General features: G+C 37.1%; 1 protein-coding gene across 1 annotated transcript; it reads left to right on the top strand.

Annotated features, from left to right (window-relative positions):
* The first annotated feature begins 8,505 nt into the window (after window positions 1-8,505).
* LOC101889890 (116 kDa U5 small nuclear ribonucleoprotein component-like) lies at window positions 8,506-9,799 on the top strand. Its single transcript, XM_059128079.1, has one exon. It carries the CDS (start codon window positions 8,555-8,557, stop codon window positions 9,782-9,784), a length of 1,230 nt encoding a protein of 409 aa, XP_058984062.1. The 5' UTR covers window positions 8,506-8,554; the 3' UTR covers window positions 9,785-9,799.
* Window positions 9,800-26,462: the final 16,663 nt, after the last annotated feature.

Raw genomic sequence — 26,462 nt, 5'->3', positions numbered from 1 at the left:
GACAGGAGAGGCAAGAGAGATAATTAAAAATGTTGCACTTACAAATGACGGTTTCGATTTGCAGGTCAACGCTTTTTTTATTTACCCAACTTAACATTTGGTCATTCAAAAACTTCAGCGTACAATAAATAGTAGCATTTAGACTTTTGGTGTTAAAGTAAAGGGGTGGGATCATATTCTTATACATCTTTGCTCCAAAAAATTGCCTCTTTGCAAGATATCAAAACATATTAAACCTACAAGCCCAAAATATACTCAACAAAAACTCGATTTCAGTAAAAAATCCAAATTTTCTAACCATTTTCAAGCCAATATATGGCCAAATTCCCAATCTCAAGCGGTTTCAACGATTAAGCTAACTTCGAATCAACAATTAAAATATATATATATATATATATATATATATATATATATATATATATATATATATATATATATATAATGTCTTCTTCTTCCATTCGTAGAAAAATCAGTAAATGTCAGAATTCACATAGTACAGACTTCACGCTTATGTTACAATTGTCTTTTGTCGAAAAATGGCGTAAACGAATGCAAAAGTTGGTTTGTTAGTCGATCTGGCAATATGAGACACCATTCCATGATACATAAAGGTACTGAAAATATAGCTTGAGGTGACGTACGTCTTAGAACTAGTTCGTCAGTTCTCACCACAACAATACAATCCACATAACCAGCAATTATTATATTATTATGGCCCTGACCTTCAAGAGCAAAGAATTTTTGAATATAACCATAGCTTTTCAATTGTCAAAGTCCAAAATAGAGGATACTCATTTGATGTCAGAGCAATTATTGGCCCTGGATCAAAATCTACATTTATCTCACAAAACCCTAAATCAAGTTGAATTTGCCAATCAAGAACCTTGTTGTTCAGCCAAATTGTATCGGAAACCTCTACAATATCTGGCTGTTTGACTCTTCGTTCTCGTTTAGAGTTGTAGTGTGTTTGATTCATCCATGTTGCCATACCTTCCGTATGACAACGTATCATACTGGTTTACATATTTGTCCAAGTTGGCATACCTTCTGTATCCAACTAATAGTATGCTTTTACTCAAGTTACAATACATTCAGAAGGTAACTTTACACCCTCACTTTATTGAGGTGTGTTGTTCGCACTGCTCCGAGATAGTAAGCGTGCACTATGCTTACTAAGCGTTTTCCCACGCTCACTTTATTTTTCATTTACATTAAGTTAATTTTTGTAAGATAATATTAGTCCAGTTCTAATTTGAATAAAGGGGAAGTCGCATTTTGCGGCTTCCCCAACAAAACCAAACCCCAAACCCCAACAAAACCTTCCCCAAAACCAACTGCAAATTTCAGATCATTAAGCTCGTCTCGAAAGAGAAAACAAACACTCAAAAGAGTTTTCATTTCATGGCGATCCTGCCAAACAAAAAAAATAAATAAACTTTAAAATCTACAAAAGTGGTGCACCATGTATAATGTGATTTCGGATAATCTATATATATTAAACGCTTAAACTATGAACCAGCAACACGGACCGGGCCAGCTCGTAAATTATAAATAGAAAAGAGAAAGAAAAATGCCTCGGGTTTGCTAAAAAAAGACAAAGAAACAAGTGATTTGATTAATGATCCTTGTTTAAGTATCAATCGAAAAAGGATTTAACAACAACAACAACTATATGTGAAATTCAAACAAACAAACCAAAAAAAAAAAATGATTTACAAAAAGATGAATGCCAAAAAAGAAAAGAAAAAAAAATGAATCATTTGAATGTGAGAAAGCAGAAGAAAACTTTGCTCAGAAAATATCAAACAAAACATAAAAAAAAATCTTCAAAAAACAACAAGAAAAAAAAAACCTAAAAACAACACAAGGAAAAAAAAGAAAAAAAAACGATTATTTTTGCTAGTTGAAACAAGATAAAAAATTGAAAAAAAAAGTAAATTCAAACACAAAACAAACAACTTTAAAAAAACCACAAAAAATCGTAATATGCCATTTAAAAAATAACTTAAAAATGCAACAAAAAACCAATACAAGGTTAAAATATAATTTTTTTTTAAATACAACAACAAAAAAAGAAAAACGTTGACATAATAAAACAAAAGCTGCATGTCACTGATTCTGACATTCTCTATTGTGAACAACAACTATCAGCGAAACACCACATAAACAAACGGGGTCTTGAGATTTCCGAATACACGTATGTGCAGAAGCCAGTATTGAATGAAAAGTTAAAAGAGAACAAAAAGGAGCTGTACACTTTCACTCTCCCAATCTTCTGTCTCTCATCGAGAACAACAGAATTGAAATTAATCCAAAAAAAAGCAGAAGAAAGGACGAAATTGGCGAAGGAAGAACAGTGAAAAAGTAGAGAAAAGGAAAGCGTTCGTCTTCATATTCCATATATTGCAGATAATTTTTACAAACAAATACCATAATGCCAGAAATTCGCAAATGCTGTATTGTGGGATGCCTGTCGAGATCTCGAAGAAATACACCAACAATATGAAAAACTATATCTAAGAAAATAACCAAAACAAACAAGCAACTACAATAACAGGTAACCCCCTTTTGTTTTTAAGAAGTGCAACAAGGATAATATCGACCACCCACACTAGCAGAAAAATAATGTCCCCTTCAAATTATTATTGTTAAATATTAATTTAACACAACAACAACACACCTTTTAGTTCTAGTATTAACCAAAAAACTGCAACAACAACCCCTATACATTATTAAATGCAAATAATTAAAACAAAACACTTATATTTATATTATATATACCACGACAACAAAGGCAAACTATATAAAAAAAAACAACATTTATATATTTATTGTTTCCATTCTGTTTTTGTTTACATGCAATATTTTTGGCGTTGCCTCCGAATTTGATAACATATAATCGGGGATACTTGAATTGATTGATTACATTCAGACAAATTCAACTCAAACATAAATATCATCAAATCTATAAAATCTTTATCAGCTTGGTTTTACATTGTTAAACAATGGGTGGCTCAGAATCTAAAATAGACAAACCGAATGCCAATGTAGTAAATGACGTTGTGCTTAAGGTTGAGCATCCTACTATTTACTTTATTATAATTATCGCTTTACTAGCTGCGCAACTACTGGTAACTCTTTACCAGTTGCATAAAAGGGCATTACGAAAATATTATATCAGGGCTGCTTCAGTCGGAAACGGTCTTGATAAGGTTTAACGACCAAAAGAAAGAAAGACCAAACACAAAAAGATAAAAACTTAACAAGCGTGTCAGACATTCCTAGGGTCTACGAAACACTAAATGCAAAGGAGGTAAAGAAAAGTGTTCGCCTAAAGTTTTTTCTCTCTGGTACAACTCCAAAGTGTATCCTTAAATATGGGAGAAAAACTTTAGAAAATGTAAAGATTGGTGACCTTATTGCTAATGGAAGCTTTGATCTAAGTCAATTCATAACCGGTAATAAGGGAATATTCAAATTACAACTCTCATTAAATGAGGATTTATTCAATATGATTCGAATCAATGATTTCAAAAACTGTGCAAACCAGTTATTAAAGAAACTAACAATAGCGTTAACGCCAAAATTAGAGAAAATATCTGCTGACGAGCAGAAAAGAAAACTCCTACAAACGTATCATAATGACCCATTATACGGAGGTCACCCTGGCATCAAAAGAATGTCAGAACAAGTTGAAAAGCAGTAAGTTCGGCCGGGCCGAACTTTTAATACCCTCCACCATTTACAACGAATTTGGAAATTTTCAAAAAATAAAATCCTTAAAAAATTCTGTTCAAATTTTAAAAATACCGAATATAGCCGTTATATTGGGGTCCATACGACGTGGACATACATATGCATTGTTTGTCATAAGCCATTACCATATTCAAATTCGAAACTGGACCCGCACCGACAATTTTCTTTCACAGACTGTAGTTCCCATAACGAACTTCAAATACCAAATTTTAAACAATTCCGGTTAATAATGTCGCTAAAATCATCAAAATACCGAACATAGCGAGGTGCCGTTATATGGGGCTATACGAAGACGTGGACCTGCAAAGACAATTTTCAGTCTTAGGGTGTAGTATCCATTTGGAACTTCAAATACCAGATTTGAAACAATTCCCGTGAATAATTTCGCTAAAATCATCAAAATACCGAATATCGGGAGGTACCGTTATATGGGGGCTATACGAAGACATAGACTTGCACAGACAATTTTCTATCTTAGGGTGTAGTATCCATTTGGAACTTCAAATACCAAATTTGAAACAATTCCGGTGAATAACGTCGCTAAAATCATCAAAATACCGAATATCCGGAGGTACCGTTATATGGGAGCTATATGAAAACGTGGACCTACATGGCCCATTTACGAACTTAACCTGCCTACTGGAAAAATCAACATGTGTGCAAAATTTTAGCCATCTATCTCAATTTATTCGAAAGATAGCGTGATTACAACAGACAGACAGACGGACAGACAGACAGACAGACGGACAGACAGACGGACATCGCTAAATCGACTTAGAATTTTACGCTGATCAAGAATATATATACTTTGTTGGGTCTGACATGAGTATTTCGAGGAGTTACAAACGGAATGACAAAGTTAATATACCCTCCATAGTATGGTGGAGGGTATAAAAACTCCGCACTAAATATTGTTGGAAAGGAGTGTCTAAAGACATCAGAAACTATGTTAAAAATTGCAGTAAATGCCAAGAGAACAAGTCCCTTAAAAGGACGAAAGAACCTATGTGTATAACGGAAACCCCAGCAAGTGCCTTTGATATTCTCGTTATTGATACAATAGGTCCATTTATTAAGTCAAACAGCGGTAACGAATACGCTGTGACAATTATATGGGATCTCACCAAGTACCTGGTAACTATACCAGTACTCGAAAAAACGGCAAAAACAATAGCTACGGCAATATTTGAAAACTTTGTACTTACATATAGACCAATGAGAAAAGTTTTAACTGACAGAAGAACCGAGTATAAAAACCAGACCCTGCAGGAACTTTTTAAGATGTTGGATGTGAAACATGCTCCCTCGACAGCATACCACCATTAAACAGTTGGATCCATAGAAAGGTCACATAGGACATTTAATGAATATATTCGTTCTTATGTGTCATTAGAACGAACGGATTGGGACGAATGGCTTAAATATTTTACATACTGTTTTAATACTACTCCATCAACAATCCATGGTTATTGTCCGTATGAATTGGTTTTTGGCAAAATTCCGACTACCATTGATTCTCTTGATTTTAACATTGTAGATCCACTTTATAATGTTGACTCTTATGAAAAAGAAGTGAAGTACAGACTCCAAATGGCAAGACAACGAGCAGCCAAAATGATTACTCAATCAAAATTCTCCAATAAATTACAATATGACAAAACGGCTAATTCTTTACACGTACAAGTAGGAGATTTAGTACTAGTAGAGAATAATGGCGGCCATAAATTGGAACAATTATTCAAAGGCCCCTACTCTGTCGAAAATATCGATTCTAATGGGAATTGCTCGCTGTCATTGTCGGGCAGAAAAAGTATTGAAGTACATAAAAACCGTTTAAAATTGTTCAATGCATTAAGCAATAACTTGAATAAAGAACAAAAATATTGAAAATACTGTTTTTTTTAACTGCCTTTTAAATATAACTCTGCCTCTAAAATATACGTACATATAAATTTAGCATATACATACAATAAATTATAAAACTTACATAAAACATAGATAACTGGCCAGTACCTATGAAAATATAATAATATAATTTATATAGTAATAATATATATAAACATACTTTGATCTAAATCTACTTTAGAGCATTTAACTTTTCAATTCGACTTAGTAAACTAATATATAAGAATACACCTATTAATTAATAACAAAAAATAGGTATATATGTAAAATAATGAAAAAAAACAAGTAAAAAAGCTGTAAGTTCGGCCGGGCCGAACTTTTAATACCCTCCACCATTTGGTACAAATTTGGCAATTTCCAAAAAAAAATAAAATAAATAAATAAATAAAAAAATAAAATAAAAAAAATCCTTTAAAAATTCTGTTAAAATCTTAAAAATACCGAATGTCTATACGACGACGTATACATGCATAGGCAACTTTTGTCATAAGTTATTACAACATTTAAATGCGAAACATGAAGAAAAATTTGTTTATAATGTAGCTAAAATCATCAAAATACCGAATATAGGGGGTTCCGTTATATGGGGGCTATACCAAGACGTGGACCTGCACAGACAATTTTCTGGCATGGGCTGAAGTATCCATTACGAACTTCAAATGCGAAATTTAAAACAATCCCGGTAAATAATGTCGCTAAAATCATCAAAATACCGAATATCGGGGGGTACGGTATATGGGGCCTATACGAAGACGTGGACCTACATGGTCCATTTTCTGTTTTCTGCTGCAGTATCTATTACGAACTTCAAATACCAAATTTGGAACGGTTCCGTTAAATAATGTCGCTAAAATCATCAAAATACCGAATATCGGGGGGTACGGTATATGGGGGCTATGCGAAGACGTGGACCTACATGGTCCATTTTCTGTTTTCTGCTGCAGTATCTTTTACGAACTTCAAATACCAAATTTGGAACGGTTCCGTTAAATAATGTCGCTAAAATCATCAAAATACCGAATATCGGGGGGTACCGTTATATGGGGGCTATACGAAGACGTGGACCTGCACAGATAATTTTCTGTCTTAGGCTGTAGTATCCATTACGAACTTCAAATGCCAAATTTGAAACAATTCCGGTGAATACCTACATGACCCATTTACGAACTCAACCTGCCTACTGGAAAAATATACATGTGTGCAAAATTTTAGCCTTCTATCTCAATTCGTTCGAAAGATAGCGTGGTTACAACAGACAGACAGACGGACAGACAGACAGACAGACAGACAGACACACAGACAGACAGACGGACATGGCTAAATCGTCTTAGAATTTTACGCTGATCAAGAATATATATACTTTGTTGGGTCTGACGTGAGTATTTCGAGGAGTTACAAACGGAATGACAAAATTAATATACCCTCCATAGTATGGTGGAGGGTATAAAAACATATTAAATCAATTAAATTAAAATTTAAGATCCCACAACAAAATTTTATAAAATTATTTTGATTTTTTTAAAAACCATAAATTATATTGATTATGATTTTTACAAACCATAAATTATATTTTCAAAATATCGCTTAAGTCAAAAACAAATGTTCTATTTTTCGTTATTCTCATGTAATAATTGTAACCGTTTTTATTAATTAAAGTTAAATATATATGTAAGCATTAGTCTCTATACAAAAAAAAAAAAAATATGAGTAACTTGTAAACATTAAATGTAATTTTAAAATTAACCAGAACTAACTTTAAATAATGCCAGCACTGACTGTTAATTGTAAATTTATGTGAATAAAATTCATGAATTATAAAATTATATGAATTAAACTCAACTAAGAATAATCAACTTAAACCGTTGATTATTCTTTGTTAAAAAGGGAGGTGCATTGTGTTTGATTCATCCATGTTGCCATACCTTCCGTATGACAACGTATCATACTGGTTTACATATTTGTCCAAGTTGGCATACCTTCTGTATCCAACTAATAGTATGCTTTTACTCAAGTTACAATACATTCAGAAGGTAACTTTACACCCTCACTTTATTGAGGTGTGTTGTCTGCACTGCTCCGAGATAGTAAGAGTGCATTATGCTTACTAAGCGTTTTCCCACGCTCACTTTATTTTTCATTTACCTTAAGTTAATTTTTGTAAGATAATATTAGTCCAGTTCTAATTTGAATAAAGTAAGGGGAAGTCGCATTTTGCGGCTTCCCCAACAAAACCAAAAGAGTTTTCATTTAATTGTCTTGTTTTGAGTTAGACGTATGGGCGCAAGTTTTGAAGACCTTTCCGTTCAATTTACCTCACAAAATTTTCAAAAGAGTAAACTTACAAATATGATTGGCATTAACTTAGCAGGCTCAAAGTTCCACATGAGTCAGCCAGTTGATTTTCTCATAGGAACGAATATAATTCCCTTAATATTCACATTCTTTAGTTGGATAATAGGAGGATCAATGCCCAAAAACACAATGACTCCAATTACATATCAGTGTTCAATGCAACTGCAATAGACAACATTATTTTCCGTTCTTGGGAGGTGGAAGAGATCGCAAAAAGAGTTTTGCGGTCCGAAGAGGACTTATTTTGCAAACAAAACTATCTACCAACAAAAAAACAAAATAAAGGAGGGATCTCCCTAGTGTTACCCTACCCTCAAGACATCAAATTACTATTTGCCACACCATGCTGCCATCAAACTAGATCACTCCACTACTAAACTTAGAGTAGTATTTAATGCTTCATGTACTTCAAATAAAAGAAATACTACTTCAAATAAAAGAAATCTGAAATATAACATTTTCGCTGGAGCAAGAATAAAATAATAAAAAGGAATTTTAAAATACATCATAAAAGTTAGAGGCACATTGAAGAGGTATCACAATGGATTCTGATCTGTATGATGAGTTTGGTAATTACATTGGTCCCGACCTGGACAGTGACGAGGATGATGACCAAAGTATTTATGGTCAGCAGGATAATCAAGATGAACGTGATGATGAGGCCATGGAAGAGGAGGAAGATCAAAACGAAGATGAAGACAAAGAGGTAACAGCAGTTGTCTTGCATGAGGATAAACGTTATTATCCCACTGCAGTTGAGGTCTATGGTCCCGATGTTGAGACAATAGTCCAGGAGAAAAATGCTCAGCCATTGGACAAACCACTCATCGAACCTGTCAAGAAGATAAAATTCCAAATTAAAGAACAAGAATTACCCGATACCACCTATAATGTGGAGTTCATGGCTGATTTAATGGACACACCACCGCTCATACGTAATGTGGCTTTAATTGGTCATTTGCATCATGGCAAAACCACCTTTGTCGATTGTCTGATACGTCAGACACATCCACAATTTGATTTGAATGAAGAACGTTCGCTACGTTATACGGATACACTTTTTACGGAACAAGAACGTGGTGTTAGTATTAAAGCCACTCCTGTCACTGTTGTTCTGCAGGATGTTAAAACGAAGAGTTATTTAATGAATATTTTCGATACACCTGAACATGTAAACTTTTCCGATGATATTACAGCCGCCATGCGATTATGTGATGGTGTTGTTGTCTTCGTTGATGCTGCCGAAGGTGTTATGCTCAACACTGAAAGGCTGCTGAAACATGCAGTGCAAGAGAAAATGCCCATAACTGTTTGCATTAATAAGATTAACCGTCTAATTTTGGAATTGAAATTACCTCCTCAAGATGCATATTTCAAATTGAAACACATTGTGGAAGAAGTCAATAGTTTGCTGAGTACATACGGTAATGCTGAAGAAACTCAACTGGTATCCCCCGTATTGGGTAATGTTTGCTTTGCCAGTTCCCTTTTTGGCATATGTTTCACATTGAAATCTTTTGCTAAACTATATGCTGATACCTATGAAGGTGTTAATTATGTGGAATTCTCAAAACGATTGTGGGGCGATATGTATTTCCACAGCAAATCACGTAAATTCACCAAAAAGCCGCCACACAATTCAGCACAACGTAGTTTTATTGAATTCATCTTGGAGCCAATGGGTGGCGTAGGGGATGATAGATACCAAGCAACGGCTCTGATTTCATCTCAATTGTGGACACTGACCTCCCTGCGGTGTCACTTGGGGTAACTATGTTCAACACCCGTTGAAATAGTGAGCTAATATGTGCCGCAAGTTCACCCATAAGAACCATAAAAATGGGTTGAGGCGTCGGGTTAGTTGCCCACACTCGGAAAACACCCTCTACTATGAAAAAGCAAAGAAAAAGAAAACCAAACCCCCCAAATGTTGACGACCCCCGCAAACGTATAAAGGACCACGATCTGCGAATCTGCACTTGGAATGTGCGCACGTTGAACAGAACAGGATGTACTCAAGAATTCGCTTTGGCGGATGTACTCATGAAGTACAAAGCCGATATTATTGCCTTACAAGAAATGCGATGGAAAGGGACAATGATTACGCACTGTATTATGGCTGCCATGAAACGAGATATGAATTTGGCTGCGGATTTATGGTCAACAGGAGAATAAAAGACCTCGTCTCCAGATTCACTCCAGTAGATGAGCGAATTGCTATAATTCGTATAAAAGCCAAGTTCTTCTACATCAGTCTCATTTGCGCCCATGCTCCGACCGAAGACAAAGATGAGCAGACCAAAGGCATATTCTACGATCGCCTAGAAACAGCATATGACCGCTGCCCTGGCCATGACATTAAAATTCTGCTAGGAGATTTTAATGCAAAAATAGGAAGGGAGAATATCTTTGGGCCCACCTTCGAAAGATATAGCCTCCATGAAGAAACATCCGACAACGGTATGAGGCTGATTGACTTCGCGGCAGCAAAAAACATGGTAATTAGCAGCACCAAATTCAAGCACCTCGATATACACAAGGCCACTTGGATTTCTGCTGATCAAACAACGAGAAATCAAATTGATCATGTTGTGATAGACGGAAGGCATTCATCCAGTATTTTAGACGTTCGATCGATCCGAGGAGCGAATATCGATTTGGACCATTACCTTGTAGCACAAAGAGAATCACAAAGAGAACTAATTGCAGCTATCGAATCTTCGGGCTTTCAACTCAGAAAATGGACTTCAAATGAACCCAAAATTATCAAAGATTTACCAGAAAATCACCTTTTACACCTAAGTTGGCTAGATATATCTGAAAATGCGCCCACTAACACCCTTAGGATTAGATGAAATATCTCAGTAGATTGTTTCTCCTCTAAACACCCTCTATTGACAACAAAACCAAACAAAGAAAACAAAAACAAAAGTTCTATCCACCATATCCCAATTATTCAACCCTGTAGTTGGTTACCACCAATAATTGTCGTTGCTAAATTAATTGTACAACAAATATGGTTCGACAATATAGATTAAGATGACATTCTAAAAGCAACGACAATATTGAATTGGAAGAATTTTGTAAAGTATTTTACAAAAATTGATGTCTCTCTATACCTATGCGGATAAAATACGCTTCAACAAATCAGATAGAAATTCATGGATTTCTGACACCACGGAAAGTGCATACAGCACGGCTTTATATATTCGGGTTGAGAATAACAATAGTAGCGTTGACACATTCTGTTTAGCTCCCAAAACAAGAATCGCACCGATAAAAAATATTTCATTACCACGACTTGAAATGCTTTTATCAAAATTATTTATAAGATGTAATTATTATTTATAAGATGAAATAAGACTCCTTATTTTTTGCTGGGCAACCCAACATACAATTTCGCATCGATTTAATCTTCGACACTTTCTTTTCAAATTTAAATCAATATTTTATATATTTGACATCTCCTAACTCTTTGGAGTTCCTTTTACACAATAAATCTGTTTGTCATTAAATTCATTTGAGAAATAACAACTAAGATTAAATTTGTTGATTTTGTTGTTTAATCCCAAAAGAAAAGAAGTTAAAAAGCAGTAAGTTCGGCCAGGCCGAACTTCGAAAAACCCTCCACCATTTGGAACGAATTTGGAAATTTTCAAAAAATAAAATCCTCAAAAAATTCTGGTAAAATTTTAAAAATACCGAATATAGTCGTTATATTGGTGTTTATACGACGCGGACCTACATGGCCATTGTTTGTCATAAGTAAAATAAACGGTGAATAACGTAGCTAAAATAATAAATCAAAATATCGTATATAGGGAGGTAGCGTTATATCGGAGCAGTGCGAAGACCTAAACCAGCATAGACAATTTTCTGCCACAGGCTGTAGCTTCATAACGAACTTCAAATTCCCTTCTCAAACAATTTCGGTGGGTATTATACCTAAACTCGTCAAAATACCGAATATGGGGAGGTATTGGTATATGGAGCCTAAACGAAGATCTGGACCTGCATAGACAATTTTCTGTAACAGACTGTAGATCCCATTACGAGCTCTAAATACGTAATTTGAAACAATTTCGGAGAATAATGACGCTAAAATCATCAAAATACAGAGAGGTACCGTTATATGGTGGCTATACGAAGACGTGGACTTGCGCAGAAAATTTTCTGTCTTAGGCTGTAGAATCCATTACGAACTTCATATACCAAATTTGAAACAATTCCGGTTAATAATGTCGCTAAAATTATCAAAATACCGAATATAGGGAGGTACCGTTATACGGGGGCTATACGAAGACGTGGACCTGCACAGATAGTTTTCTGTCTTAGGCTGTAGTATCCATATCGAACTTCAACTAAACATGTGTGCAAAATTTTAGCCTTCTATCTCAATTCCTTCGAAAGATAGCGTAATTACAACAGAAAGACAGACAGACGGACATGGTTAAATCGACTTAAAATTTTATGCTGATCAAGAATATATATACTTTGTTGGGTCTGACATGAGTATTTCGAGGAGTTACAAACGGAATGACGAAGTTAATATACCCTCCATAGTATAGTGGGAGGTATTAAAATTTGACTACTTTGCACATTCTTTCCCCAAAGTAAGACCTAATTTACAACAAGTAATAAAGCAGTAAGTTCGGCCGGGCCGAACTTTGAATAACTTCCACCATTTGGAACGAATTCGGACATTTTCAAGAAATAAAAATAAAATTCATTAAAAATTCTGTTAATACATCGGAATGTGCCGATATATGGGGGGATAAACGATATTGTGGACCTATATAGACAATTCTATGTCTAGGGATAAAGTACTCACAAATAAGTCTTTGTATTGAATTTAAGACAATTCCGTTTAGAAATGTGGCTAAAATCATCAAAATACCGAATATCGGGGGATACCGTTATATGGGGATGTACGATATCATGAACCTATATAGAGAACTCCCTGTCAGGGGGTAAAGTGTTCACAAAGAACCCCCTGTGTAGAATTTCAGACAATTCCGTTGAAAAATGTGGCTAAAATCATCAAAATACTGAATATTGGGGGTACTGTTATATGTGGACTATATGATATCGTGGACCTTATAGATAATTCTCTTTCAATGAATAAAGTACTCACAAGGAACTCGTTGTGCGGGTTTTTAGGCCATTCCATTGGAAAATGTAGCTAAAATCATCAAAATTCCGAATTTTGGGGGATACCGTTATATGGGGTTTATACAATATTTTGGACCTATATAGACAATTTCCTTTTAGGGGGTAAAGTGCTCACAAGAAACCCCTTGTGTAGAATTTTAGACAATTCCGTCGAAAAATGCGGCTAAAATCATCAAAATACTGAATATCGGGGGGTAACGTTATATGGGGGATATACGATATCGTGGACCCATATAGACAATTTTCTTTCAGAAAGAACTCCTCGTGTAGATTTTCATTTATATATTCTATTGGAAAATGTGGCTAAAATCATCAACATACAGAATATCCAGGAGTACCGTTATATGGGGGCTATACGATATCGCGGACCTATATAGATAATCCTCAGGCAAGGGATAAAGTACATACAAAGAACTCCTTGTGTGGATTTTTATACAGTTCCATTGAAAAATGTGGCTAAAATCATTAAAATATCGGGGGGTACCGTTATATGGGGGCCATACGATATAGTGGACCTATATAAATAATTCTCTGCCAAGAGATAAAGTGCTCTTTGAGAACTGCTTGTGTGTATTTTCATACAATTCCATTGAAAAATGATATCGGGATATCGGAAGGACGGACAGGGCTAAATCGTCTTTACGCTGATCAAGAATATATATACTATGTTGGGTCTAAAATGATTATTTCGATGAGTTACAAACGGAATGACGAACTTAATATACCCACCATACTGTGTATGGTGGAGGGTATAAAAATGGGCTAACATAATCATGAAAAAATTGCAAATTGTCTTAGATTTGCAAGGTTATGCATTGATCTAAAGTATAACAAGCATAGAAGATGACATACATAGATTAGAGGCAATTAGATTAATTTTATGACCAGGTGAAATGAGCGTGAATAAAATGCAGAGACTATGTTTCGGAAGAAGAAGAAAAACCTGTTGACAAAAATATATTGTATACTCCGACAAACACAGGAGTATAACCAACACCAAGAGAGCCAGGACGTCCTTTGTACCGCTAAATTTGCCGCTTTATATATATTCTTACAAGAGCTGTTAAATATAAGTAAACCCCAATCAATTCTGAATAAAATAAACATGTTTGCTTAAAAGCAAACAACTTTCGTTTTTTACTCTCTCGGTCACTTTATAAATTTCTGTGGCAGACCTAGACCCCCCGAGCATACCTCAGCAAGAAGAAGGGAATTTGGGTCGGTACAGTGGCGCCCGATCAGGACCTTGAAAGAGTTTAAACGATAAACAAGAATTGATTGGAAGGTTACGAGAATGCTGGCATCTTTGCGTGTCTCCTGGGCCTACACCCTGGTACTGTTGAAGAGCTTCGTTTACGGTTCGCCCTCTTATTATCGGAGGAATACTCTCCTGAACGATTTTCTCGACTCATGGAATTGCAAGAGAGATACGAGAAACCAGCTACCAGCACGGAATCAGAATTTCTTACCCCGCAGAAAACACCCAACGTTCCAGAATGTGAAAACCATAGAAACCTGGACTGGCCTTTACGGCCTAGCACGGATAAGGCGGTTTGGGATCCTCGAGCCTTAGCAGACCAGGTCCAAAAATGAAACATCAGTTATGATGGTAGTCGAAGTCCCTAGAATTAATCGAAAACCGATGATGCCAGAAGTATTGAAGAAAAATGCCTTGGTATGGTACCGGAACAACAACTTCCGTCTAGGTATTTAGAACAGTTGGAAGGCGAAATACGGAAAAAAAACAACGGTCACGGTAACCTTTTAAATCATATATTTTAAGCATGCAAAACTTGATGCGCCTCAGCGCATACACGGAGGGCCTGAAACTTGAAAGCATTTTTAGAAATGCCCTCCCAGAATACCTCTGTTACATAAGAATTCAGAATTTTCATACCTGCGACGATTTAAAGAGTTTACCTCTCGGTTCCGGTCCCATACGCGAGCAACATCGATAAATAGATCCGACCGACCTGGGAAGCAAACAGGACCGCGTCGATCCAAGGACTGCCTGTAGACGTTGTGCTCAACCTGGACATTTTGCATTTGGGTGTAGAAATTCTCTGGTTTTGTTTTGCTGGGATTGTGGTCGTTGAGGATTTTGCACTATACATTGTTGCCGCGTTATGGCGGGAAACGGCAAATGGGTCCGAAAGAACAGAGGGACAACGGATCCGATGAAAATGGTCAGCTCCTCAACAAAGAACTTCGCTTCACGTAGAAGCAACTAAACCACTATAATACTGGACCACCAGTAATTTCATCAGTGAAAAACCACGCGGTACCATTGGTCTGGACTACCCATGTTACCTTAGCCGACGGTTCCCAGCGGCAAATACGAGAAGCGGTTCATACCCAGGAAACCGGTGATTGTAAGTCAGATTTCTAGTTATGCCTGATGCCACAGAGGACCTACTACTAGGACTAGACTTTTTAGTAAAAGCGAGGCACGTATCAGCTGTGTCGGTCTTACCTGCGAATTCGGTGTCCAGCCAGTAGTACATCATCTCGGAACAATCATAACCACGTCAGCAGTTAAAAAAGAAGGAGCCGAAGCGGCTGGACATAAAACGGTAAGTGAGCTTGATACAGAGGATCAAGCAAGGATACAATCCTTCCTAGATGTTGAAATCGGACAATGTGAAAAATTCAAGGCCGTCTATGGCGACGATCCGTCGAATTAAAATGAAGGACATCCGGCCCTTTAAGGCCAGATATGCACCCCGAAATCCGGCTATGCAGGCCACCATAGATGACAAAACCATTGAGCTTCTACCATTATTATACATAGAGCCCTCATATAGCCCATACAGTTCCCCAATTACGTTAGCCCAGCAGAAACGGCACGTGGTGACTTTTATGGACTTCAGGCAACTCAACAGCCGATCTGAACCAGACGCGTATCCATATCCCCGAATTGATACCATTTTCAATCGACTACGAAAAGCCAGGAACGTGAACAGACCTGATTTGAAGGACGGCTACTGGCAAATCCCTCTTCAGTAGGACAGCAGAAAATATACTACACTCACTGTTTCTGTACGAGGACTATATCAATGGAAATCATGCCGATCCGTCGGGCATTGCATAGCGTAATCGGACCAGAAATGGACCCACATGCGTTTGCCTGTTTAGACGATATTGTTGTTATCGGAAGAACATTGGACGAACATTTACAATATCTGCGAAAATTTTCCAGACAAAAGCGAATTCTTTAAATGGCAGACTAAATATTTGGGCCACGTAATCAGCGAGGAAGGCATTCACACTGACCCCGACAAGATTGAAAATGTGCCAATACTTCGAAGGCTACAATTTCCAGATCATAACGGATTACTTGGCAATAAAATGACTAAACTCCATTGAGAATCCCACTGCTCGCTGGGCGTTGGAGTTGCAACAATACACGAAGTTTAAACGTAGTAGCGGATGCCTTGTCCAGGCAGCCGGTGGAATCACTGATGCGGACCATGGAGGAAGCCGTTACTCAGTGCCACTGGATTAAAGGAAAATTGCAAGCGATAGAGAGGAACACGGAGAAGTTTCCGGATTATGCCATAATAGGCTCAGACTTGTACAGGTACATTCTAATGACCAAGGATGACGACGACGACACACCTTGGTAGTTATGCGTCCCTTTCCAACTGTGTGAGCGAGTTCTATACCCAATCAGCAGCCGGACATCTAGCTATCCGGTACAAGACAAGTCAGACAGCCCCGGCAGGAGAAATGTTAACTTCGGCACCTGAAGAACCCTGGGCAGAAGTGTGCACTGACATCGTGAGCCCAATGCCACGCACCAAGCACGGTATTCCAGGATCGGTAAACGAAGTGGGTTGAGTAAGTTGCGATGCGGAAAGCCACTGCAGCAGTTGTGGTAAAAGCATTTAGGAAAAGGGTACTATCCCGATTTGGCGCACCGAAGTTACTCCTTACCGATAACGGATGCCAGTTCACCAGTAAGGTGTTGAACGTTTTCCTGGAAGAAACCGGAATTCGCCGACAATTTACTGCGCCATATTGTCCACAGGAAAAACCTACGGAGCAAGCCAACCGAACGCTAAAGTCAATTATCGCTCAGCAAGCAATCAGCACAACAGATGAGACGACTTTCTGCCGGAAATTACGTTGGCAGTAAAGTGTTTCTGAGTCAACCGGGTACATCCTGGCCTTTCTTGTGAATGGTCCAGAACCAAGGCTTCCAGGAGCTTCGTTCGAGATAATCGGTTCGGGTACTAGAGTTACCTTCAAAGGGGCGGCCGAACTACGAGAGATTTTCCAAATAGCAAAGAAGAATTTGGCTCAAGCTGGAGAAAATCAGAAAAGACGGTCAACCTTAGACGTCATAAGTGGGCTCCAGTTGTCGGAGACCTTGTATTGGTGAAACAACACCCATTGTCAAAAGCGACACAATTTCGCGGCGAAATTGGCTCCTAAATTCTATGAGCCTTTCGAAATTATCAGTTTCCCATCTCCGGTTGTCGCAAATTTGACGGGATACACCAAAGTATTACTCACCTCGGGGATATGAAACCTTATATGAAACCCCTTTTCATTGACATGAGATTTCCACTGACGCCCGGACGTAACATAGGCTTGGCTCAGTCCCCCCGGTATACATCGGTCTCGGATTCAGAAACCGAATACGGCCAACCACATATTAATAGCCGGTTGTAGGAAGAACGAAGCCCGAACCCCCCGAACGTATCTAGTGTGGTGGTCGTACCGGTAACTTCGGAAAAAAATTTTTGTGAACATATCATTTGAATGCCGGGAAATGTTAGCAGACGAAGTTAAGAGCAGCTTACAGCCATGTTTGCGAGAAGCCCTTCGCCCTGGGTGCCCCACCACCAACATAAGCGAGAATTCACCATTGGAGAGAAAATGCTCCGGGCCTACGTCAATCGACAAGGCAAAATTGTTGTGCGGTTGTTGTGAAAGTAGCCGTCTCATTTAGGGAGGGGAGGCAGTGTGACGACGAAAGTCATTTAATTTGATTTAGTCCACAATTTGTTATTATTAAATTTCAAATTTATTTGTGTAAATAATGAATTATTTAGAAAAATATGAGTTTTAAAAACACCGTCTTTTTATTTGCAAAACCTAACCAACCGAGCTCATAGTTATTTACATCGACTTCTTGTTTGGCATTGATTTTAACACTGGGCAAGCAAGACTCACTGGACATTGATGCTAATGCATGGACGAAGGCATAGTATAACAACAAAGACCATGCATGACAGTGAACCATCGTTCGATAATGGCAAAGCGAATGCATCGAAGACAAAATTTATAATAGTTATGTCTAACAAAAAACGACTTTGCCATAGAAAGTCTGCGATCACGTGACATGCGTCAATCCTATAAAAAGGAAACATTTTATTAGAAGTTTTTTCAGTTTTTGAACTGAACCCCAGCGAAGAAGACAGTTGAGTCAGAGTGGTGACAAGATAAAAAACTGTTAAAAGTGTTCATAGCCCTTCGGCAACTCGCGTTCTCCAACTAGATTTCAACGCTTCAGGTGTCGAAAACCCTTGGGTTCTTCGGGCTCCATCATTTACCCCCTTGAAGTGTTAAAGTCCTTGGGTTTTTTCGGGAATTGACCCAATGAGGTGATTAATGCCCTTGGGTTCTTCGTTATCAACCACATTGAGGTGTTCAAGTACATCGGGTATCACCGTTTAACCCATTGAGTTGTCTAAAGCCCTTGCTTTCTACGTTATTAAACCCCTCGAGGGGGGTACTCCGACAAACACAGGAGGATAACCACCACCGGGAGAGCCAGGACGTCCTTTGTACAGCTAAGTTTGCCACTTTATATAAATTCTTACAAGAGCTGTTGTAAACCCCAATCATTTCTGAATAAAATAAACATATTTGCTTAAAAATCAAACAACTTGCGTTTTTTACTCTCTCGTGCCATATCCTAGACCCCGCGAGCATACCACAGCAAGAAGAAGGGAATTTGTTTTAGCCTGATTCAAAAAGCCTCCGTGTCATTGGAACACGTTTGTAGGAAACAGAATATCAGAAATTGTTGAAAAGTGGGTTATGAGCGATGACGCCCTTTTGACTCTGAGGCAAATCCCGCTAATATAGCAAGTCGGGTTAAAGCAATATAATTTATTGTGGCAAGGACCACAGTAGGTGAAACATCCAAATACAATCTGGAAGAAAAGAAAGCGGTTAAAGTTCTTACTCTCCAAATGCAAAACTCTGCCGTAAATGTCTGCTTTCTATATATGATTTTGAAAATTCTCATAACCTGGTCAATCGACCTTTGAGTACGAGATCTATTGATCACGTTTATGTAAATCTACCAAAAAAAGTATACACTGAATCTGTTGTGAATGAAATTTCTGATCATAATTTGATTTCTATTTTGTTTGAACGGAGTGTCTTTAAACAGAATTGTACTATTTTGGAACAATCTAAATGTAATTATTCTAAAGTACGGTCCTATTTACAAAGTCGTTTATCTACAATATCCTTAATTAGATACACTACCCTTCGGTTGACACAAATTGTCTGGTGTCGTGTATACAGAATGCTATCAACTTTGGCACCCTCAGATTTCGGAGAAGGCAACCTTTAAGGAAAAAATATCTCTTGTTAATGTAAATTTTGGAAACCTTTTTCACTTAAAAAAAAATTATGAAAGAGAAGAAGAAAGAAACCTAATGAAACCTATCACTTGGGATCTTAAAAGAATTAGCAATCTAATTAAAAAGTCTTATAAACAAGCTCAAAAGGCATATTATGAAATAAATTTAAGCGAGATTCATACAGATCCTAAAGAAATAATGCGCTTTCTAAACAAAACTCTTGGAAGAAACAAAAATAACCAAAAAAATCCTACTCTAATACGTTTTTAAGTGATGCGAACGCCGCTAACAATATACATATTTTCCTCTTGGAGTCTGTGTAGAAGTTAAGAGAACTAATATTGTCTAACCCATTGACCATTACAGTTCGTTGCTCACTTTGACTCATTGTCAAAGCGAATTTTCTCTTCCTTCCACGTCTAATATCGAGGTTAATAATAATGAATATCAGACAAGGTAAAAGTTCTGGGCATGTCGGTATCTCACTAACAATTTTTGAATCATCCGTTGATCTAATGGATCCATATTTAGTGACTATTTTCAATTCGATGGTCAGATCTTCCACATATCCGAAAATATTACAAACTCACAAGTTCATTCCAATTTCATAATACAAATAAACTATTTAAAAAAGTCTTGTATAACAAACTCACTTCATATTTTAATGAAGTCCATATTTTTCATGATTACCAGTTTGTGTTTAGGAAAGGTTGTGGAACGGAAGAAGCCACAGTAAGTGGCTGGATTTGATAGCGAAAACAGTGGTGTTGTAGGTATTTTGTATGACGTAGTAAAGCTTTCGATCTTATTGATCACAAAATTTCAATTGAAAAATTGTATTATGGTATAGAAGTGAGAGAGCTGTATCTATTGGAAGAAAAATAATTTATGGTTACAATAAAAGTTGTCAATTAAAGCACTGAAAATATATAGCAGTGAAAAAAGTCACCAATTTATCCAAGAGATTTCCTACGATATGCTTACATAAAAACGTTTTTCCAACTGTGTGTTTACCGTTTGAAACTGTTAATGTATACGCTCAAATGTGAGCATTGCATTGAACATCACGCAATATCATTTTCTTATAGACAACAGAAGTTCAATATTTCTAATCCGAAGAAGTTTAATGAGCACTCTTTCGTAGTGAAACTTCAAAACAAAGGATTGAATATTGTGGTAGAAAAGCTTTCAATAATTTACCTCAACAAATAAAATCGTCAACAATTTCATCATTGTTCAAATCCCTTTTAAAAAACATATAATGCGTAATGTTGTACAATTTCTGGCATAATTATTTGATTTTAAGTATAATAATTTTGTTATTATGTATGATGCATATGATTTTTTGTCATCTTGCCTCTCTTATATCTTATGGCGCTGAGGCCAAATTTATTGTAATTATTATTTATAAGATGAAAAAATACTCAGTATTTTTTACTTGGCAAACCAACAACCAATTTCGAATTGATTTATTTTTCGACAAGTTTTTTTTTTATTTTAGACCAAAACTTTATATTTTTGACAATAAAAATGGAAAAATTATCGTACTTAATTAGGACTAAATACAGACATTTATAATATTATTCTGTTTTCAGTTTCATATATATGTTATTTGGTTGGATCTTTATAATTCATAATGGAGAAACCCCTTTCAATACAGGCATTATTTGTTTAAATAAAGGTATGAGTACAAAAGCAGCTTAAAGTCTTCGCATGACACATTGCCAAGCTGCTTATGTACTCACATCTTAACTAACATATAAAGAACATCTATTGGTATTTTTTTTGCGGAATCACTGTAATCATAAACTTTCCTCCAAAAACAAGTATTTTTTCTTTCATTTATATATTTTTACATTCTTGTAGTTCTGTAACAGACCAAATGTAATTTTGTCCATCTAATAGAACTCATGAGTTTATGACGAATTCTCGACAACATAAATTATGTTTGCAATAAATGACTGCCACATTCTGATATTAAGAATTATACAATACCTTAAAGTATTCATACTTTCGGTAATCAAAAAAATCGTAATTTCTTACAATTCGCCTATAAACCGCCAAAAAATCGAGATCGCCATATCTGACAACCATGCTCCTTGTCATTAATTTCTCTTGGGAATTAACATCTAAGTTTAGCTAAAACAAAATTTGTTGGTTTTGTTATTTAACCCGAAAACAAAATAATTTGACTCTTTGATTGGATTTCTTTGTAAGTTCTGTTGAATCAAAAATGTTCTCCAAAGTAGGACCCAATTCACTAAAAAGATGGACAAACTAAATCGTGAAAAATTTACCTGAGAGATGAAATATACCCCGGTCCTAAGTATAGCAAGCATAGAAGATAATATACATAGATTAGAGACATACAGAGTTCAATTAGATTCAGAACACATTATTTAGAGGTAATTGATTCTTATAGAAATTAATGGGCACATTCAAGCAATTACGCAGAAAGAAGCACAAAATAAAGTGAAACGAGAATCTCAGATGGCACACAAAGGGAATACGAAATCAGAATTTACACAGTTTCCCAGACTGACGCTGTGTGACACCGATATATTTAGTGGATGATGTAACAACCGTGTTCTAAAAGCATTTAGGGAAAGGATACTATCTCGATTTGGCGCACTGAAGTTACTCCTTACCGATAACGGATGCCACTTCACCAGTAAGGTGCTGAACGTTTTCCTGGAAGAAACTGAAGTTCGCGGACAATTTACTGCGCCATATTGTCCACAGGAAAAACCTAGGGACCGTGCCAACCGAACAATAATTATCCCTCAGCTAGCAGGCAATCTGCATAACAGATGGGACGACTTTCTGCCGAAAATACTTTTGCAGTAAAGCGTTTCTGAGTCAACCGGGTACAGCCTGGCCTTTCTTGTGAAGGGTCCAGAACCAAGGCTTCCAGGAGCTTCGTTCGATGAGATAATCGGTTCGGGTATTAGAGTTATAGAACCTTCAAATGGGGCGGTTGAACTACGTGAGATTTTCCAAATAGCAAAGAAGATTTTGGCCCAAGCTGTCAAAAGCGACATAATTTCGATACGAAATTGGCACCTACATTCGATGAGCCTTTCGAAATGGAAAAACGGAAACTGAAAACAAGAAAGTAATGCTCCCCTAGGGGATATGAAACCTTACGTCTCACCGTCTGAATGTTCAAATTGTGTAGATATTAGAATAGAAACTGCTTTTTCTACCTCATCATATTCTTAAAAGTCAATAATGGACAAACCCACCCAACCATTGCGTACGAAGGCTTTTTACAAACACCAATACCAGCTTGTGGAGTCGCTCAAACCCTGTTCGGTTGCGCTCACGAGTTTTACAGAGAAGGAAACTGATGCCCTGCGGGAAAAAACGCCGGGTCCACACCCGCCTCTAAGCCATCCAACAGGGCCAACACCACCGAACCCAAAAGAGGAGGTCCCACAGCCAAAAGAAGACGCGACGTGCAGTGCCATCTTCCTCACCGGTAGTAGTCGAGACTATCGTCATCTCATCTGACCATGGGGTACCGTCTCCCCGTAACGAAGAGAACCTGCGGTGCACGATTACCCAATCACCCCTCCTCCTACGGTGTCACCCATGGCAGCCAGATACACCCTAACCGAGTTACCACCGATTCCAGGTCGCACCCTTTTCATTGACATGAGATTTCCACTGACGCCCGGACGTAGCATAGGCTTGGCTCAGTCCCCCCGGTATACACCGGTCTCGAATTCGGAAACTGAATACGGCCAACCACATATTAATCGCCGGCTGTAGCAAGAACGAAGCCTGAACCCCCCGACAGTATTCAGTGAGTTGAGGACATCACATTTGAATGAGGGAAGTTTTAGCAGACGAAGTTAAGAGCGGCTTACAGCCATGTTTGCGAGAAGACCTTCCCCCGGGGTGCCCCCCACTAACATAATCGAGAATTCACCATTGGAGAAAAAATGCTCCGGGTCCACGTCAATCGACAAGGCAACATTGTTGTGCGGTTGTTGTGAAAGCAGCCGGCTCATTTAGGGAGGGGAGGCAGTGTGACGACGAAAGTTTTTTCATTTGTTTTCGTCCCCAATTTGTTATTATTAAATTTCAAATTTATTTGTGTAAATAATGAATTATTTATATAAATATGAAATTTCAAAAACACCGTCTTTTTATTTGCAAAACTTAACCAACCCCCCTCTTAGTTATTTACATCGACTTCTTGTTTGGCATTGATTTTAACACTGGACAGGCAAGACTCACTGGTCATTGATGTTAATGCATGGTAGTGGAGACCGGACGACGAAGGCATAGTATAACCATAGACAAATAAGGGTATAGACTAAAGTGTTTTAAAATTTACCCCTTCCGGCAGATGTCACTATTGTTGATCTTGGGCCAGTTAAGTCACTCAGTGCTAGTGAAGTCACACTAGTGCTAGTGAAGTCACAATTTATTCATTTTTCTGCTATTTAAGTTCTACATTTTTATATTTCACGACATACTTGGTCAATGTAAAAGTAAAAATATCAGTGTTTCGTTTTTAATTGATAAATAATAATGAATATTCAATATTTTGTATTTTGAGAGAATTGAGTGAGTCTACTGAACCTCTCTTACTGCATGAACGACATCTATTGAAGCACTTTTTTCGAAGATAACAGATGAGACAACTTTTTTGTCTATACCTTTATTTGTCTATGGTATAACAACAAAGACCATGCATGACAGTGAACCATCGTTCGATAATGGCAATGCGAATGCATCGAAAACAAAATTTATAACTGTTATGTCTAACAAAAATCGGCTTTGCCATAGAAAGTCTGAGAACACGTGACATGCGTCGATCCTATTAAAAGGAAACATTCTATAAGAAGTTTTTTCAGTTTGTAAAGTGAACAACAGCGAAGAAGACAGTTGAGTCGGAGTGATGACAAGATAAAAAAAACTGTTAGAGGTGTTCATAGCTCTTCAGCAACTCGCGTTCTCCAACTAGATTACAACCCTTGAGGTAACGAAAGCCCTTGGGTTCTTCGTCATCAACCCCATTGAGTTTTCAAAAGCCCTTCCGGTATCACCGTTTAAACCATTGAGTTGTCGAAAGCCCTTGGGTTCTTCGTTATCAACCCCTCGAGGTGGGGTACTCCGACAAACACAGGAAAATAACCAGCACCGGGAAAGCCAGGACGTCCTTTGTACCGCTAAATTTGCCGCTTTATATAAATTCTTACAAAAGCTGTTGTAAACCTCAATCATTTCTGAATAAAACAAACATATTTGCTTAAAAGCCAAACAACTTGCGTTTTTTACTCTCTCGTGCCATATCCTAGACCCCGCGAGCATACCTCAGCATAAAGAAGGGAATTTGTTTTAGTCTGATTCAAAAAGCTCCCGTGTCATAGGAACACGCTTGCAGGAAACAGAACATCAGAAATTGTTGAAAAGAGTGAATGATTTGATTTGAATGGAGGGTTTTTAGACATAATTGTACTATTTTGGAACATTCTAAATGTGATTATTCGAAAGTAAGGTCCTATTTACAGAGTCGTTTATCTACAAAATCCTTATTTAGCTATATTACCCATCGGTTAACATAAATTGTCTGGTGTCGTGTATACAGAATGCTATCGACTTTGGCACCCTCAGATTTCGCAGAAGGCAACCTTTAAGGAAAAAATATCTTCTTGTGTCAATGTAAATTTGGGGAACTTTATTCACCTAAAAAAACTTATGATAGAAAAGAAGAAAGCAACCTAATGATAGGTTTATCACTTGGGATCTTAAAAGAATTAGCAATCTAATTAAAAAGTCTTATAAACAATCTCAAAAGGCATATTATTAAACAAATTTAAGCGAGATTCATACAGATCCTTAAAAACATCGCGCTTTCTGAACAACACTCTTAAAAAAACAAAAATAACCAAAAAAATCCTACTCGAATACGTTTTTAAGTGATGCGAACGCCGCCAATATGATACTTATTTTCCCCTTGGAGTCTGTGGAGAAGTTAAGAGAACTAATATTGTCTAACCCCATTGCAATTCGTTACTCACTTTGATTCATTGCCAAAACGAATTTTCTCTTCCTTCCACGTCTAATATCGAGGTTAATAATAATGGATATTAGTCAAGGTAAAAGTTCTGGCCATGACGGTATCTCAATAACAGTTTTTGATTCATCCGCTGATCTAATGGATCCATATTCAGTGACTATTTTCAATTCGATGGTCAGATCTTCAACATATCCAGAAATATTACAAATTCACAAGCTCATTCCAATTTCAAAAGAAAAGATTTGTGATGAAGTTTTTTGTCATAGAAGTTATTTTTAAAATAACTTCTGGGGAGAATATCTCTAACAAAAAACAAGGGAACTGATGAGGATTGGTGGCTTGTTCCGAAACCTAGGTATTCAATGCCTGACCTCCTGGTAAACATTATCATAGTTCTCTACTAATAAACAAACGTTGTTTTTATAAAAACAACAATAAAGATCTGCCAATAGAACTTGAGTCGAACCTGGAGAGTTTCTAGTGTATAATTCGAATATGCTAATTTGCAATAAGTTCGAAATATATTCTAATTTCCAGAGAACGGCCCTTGTAAGCGATCACCCACACCAAATATGCCTGATGAGCCGCTTAACCAACGGCGAAACGCGTCGCATAGTGGTGAGTGTGTGATAGTGTCT

Source organism: Musca domestica, unplaced genomic scaffold (genome assembly GCF_030504385.1).
Source record: "Musca domestica strain aabys unplaced genomic scaffold, Musca_domestica.polishedcontigs.V.1.1 5, whole genome shotgun sequence".
NCBI lineage: Eukaryota > Metazoa > Arthropoda > Insecta > Diptera > Muscidae > Musca > Musca domestica.
The sequence above is the reverse complement of the archived record's forward strand: the minus strand, read 5'-3'. Positions and strand labels throughout refer to the sequence as shown.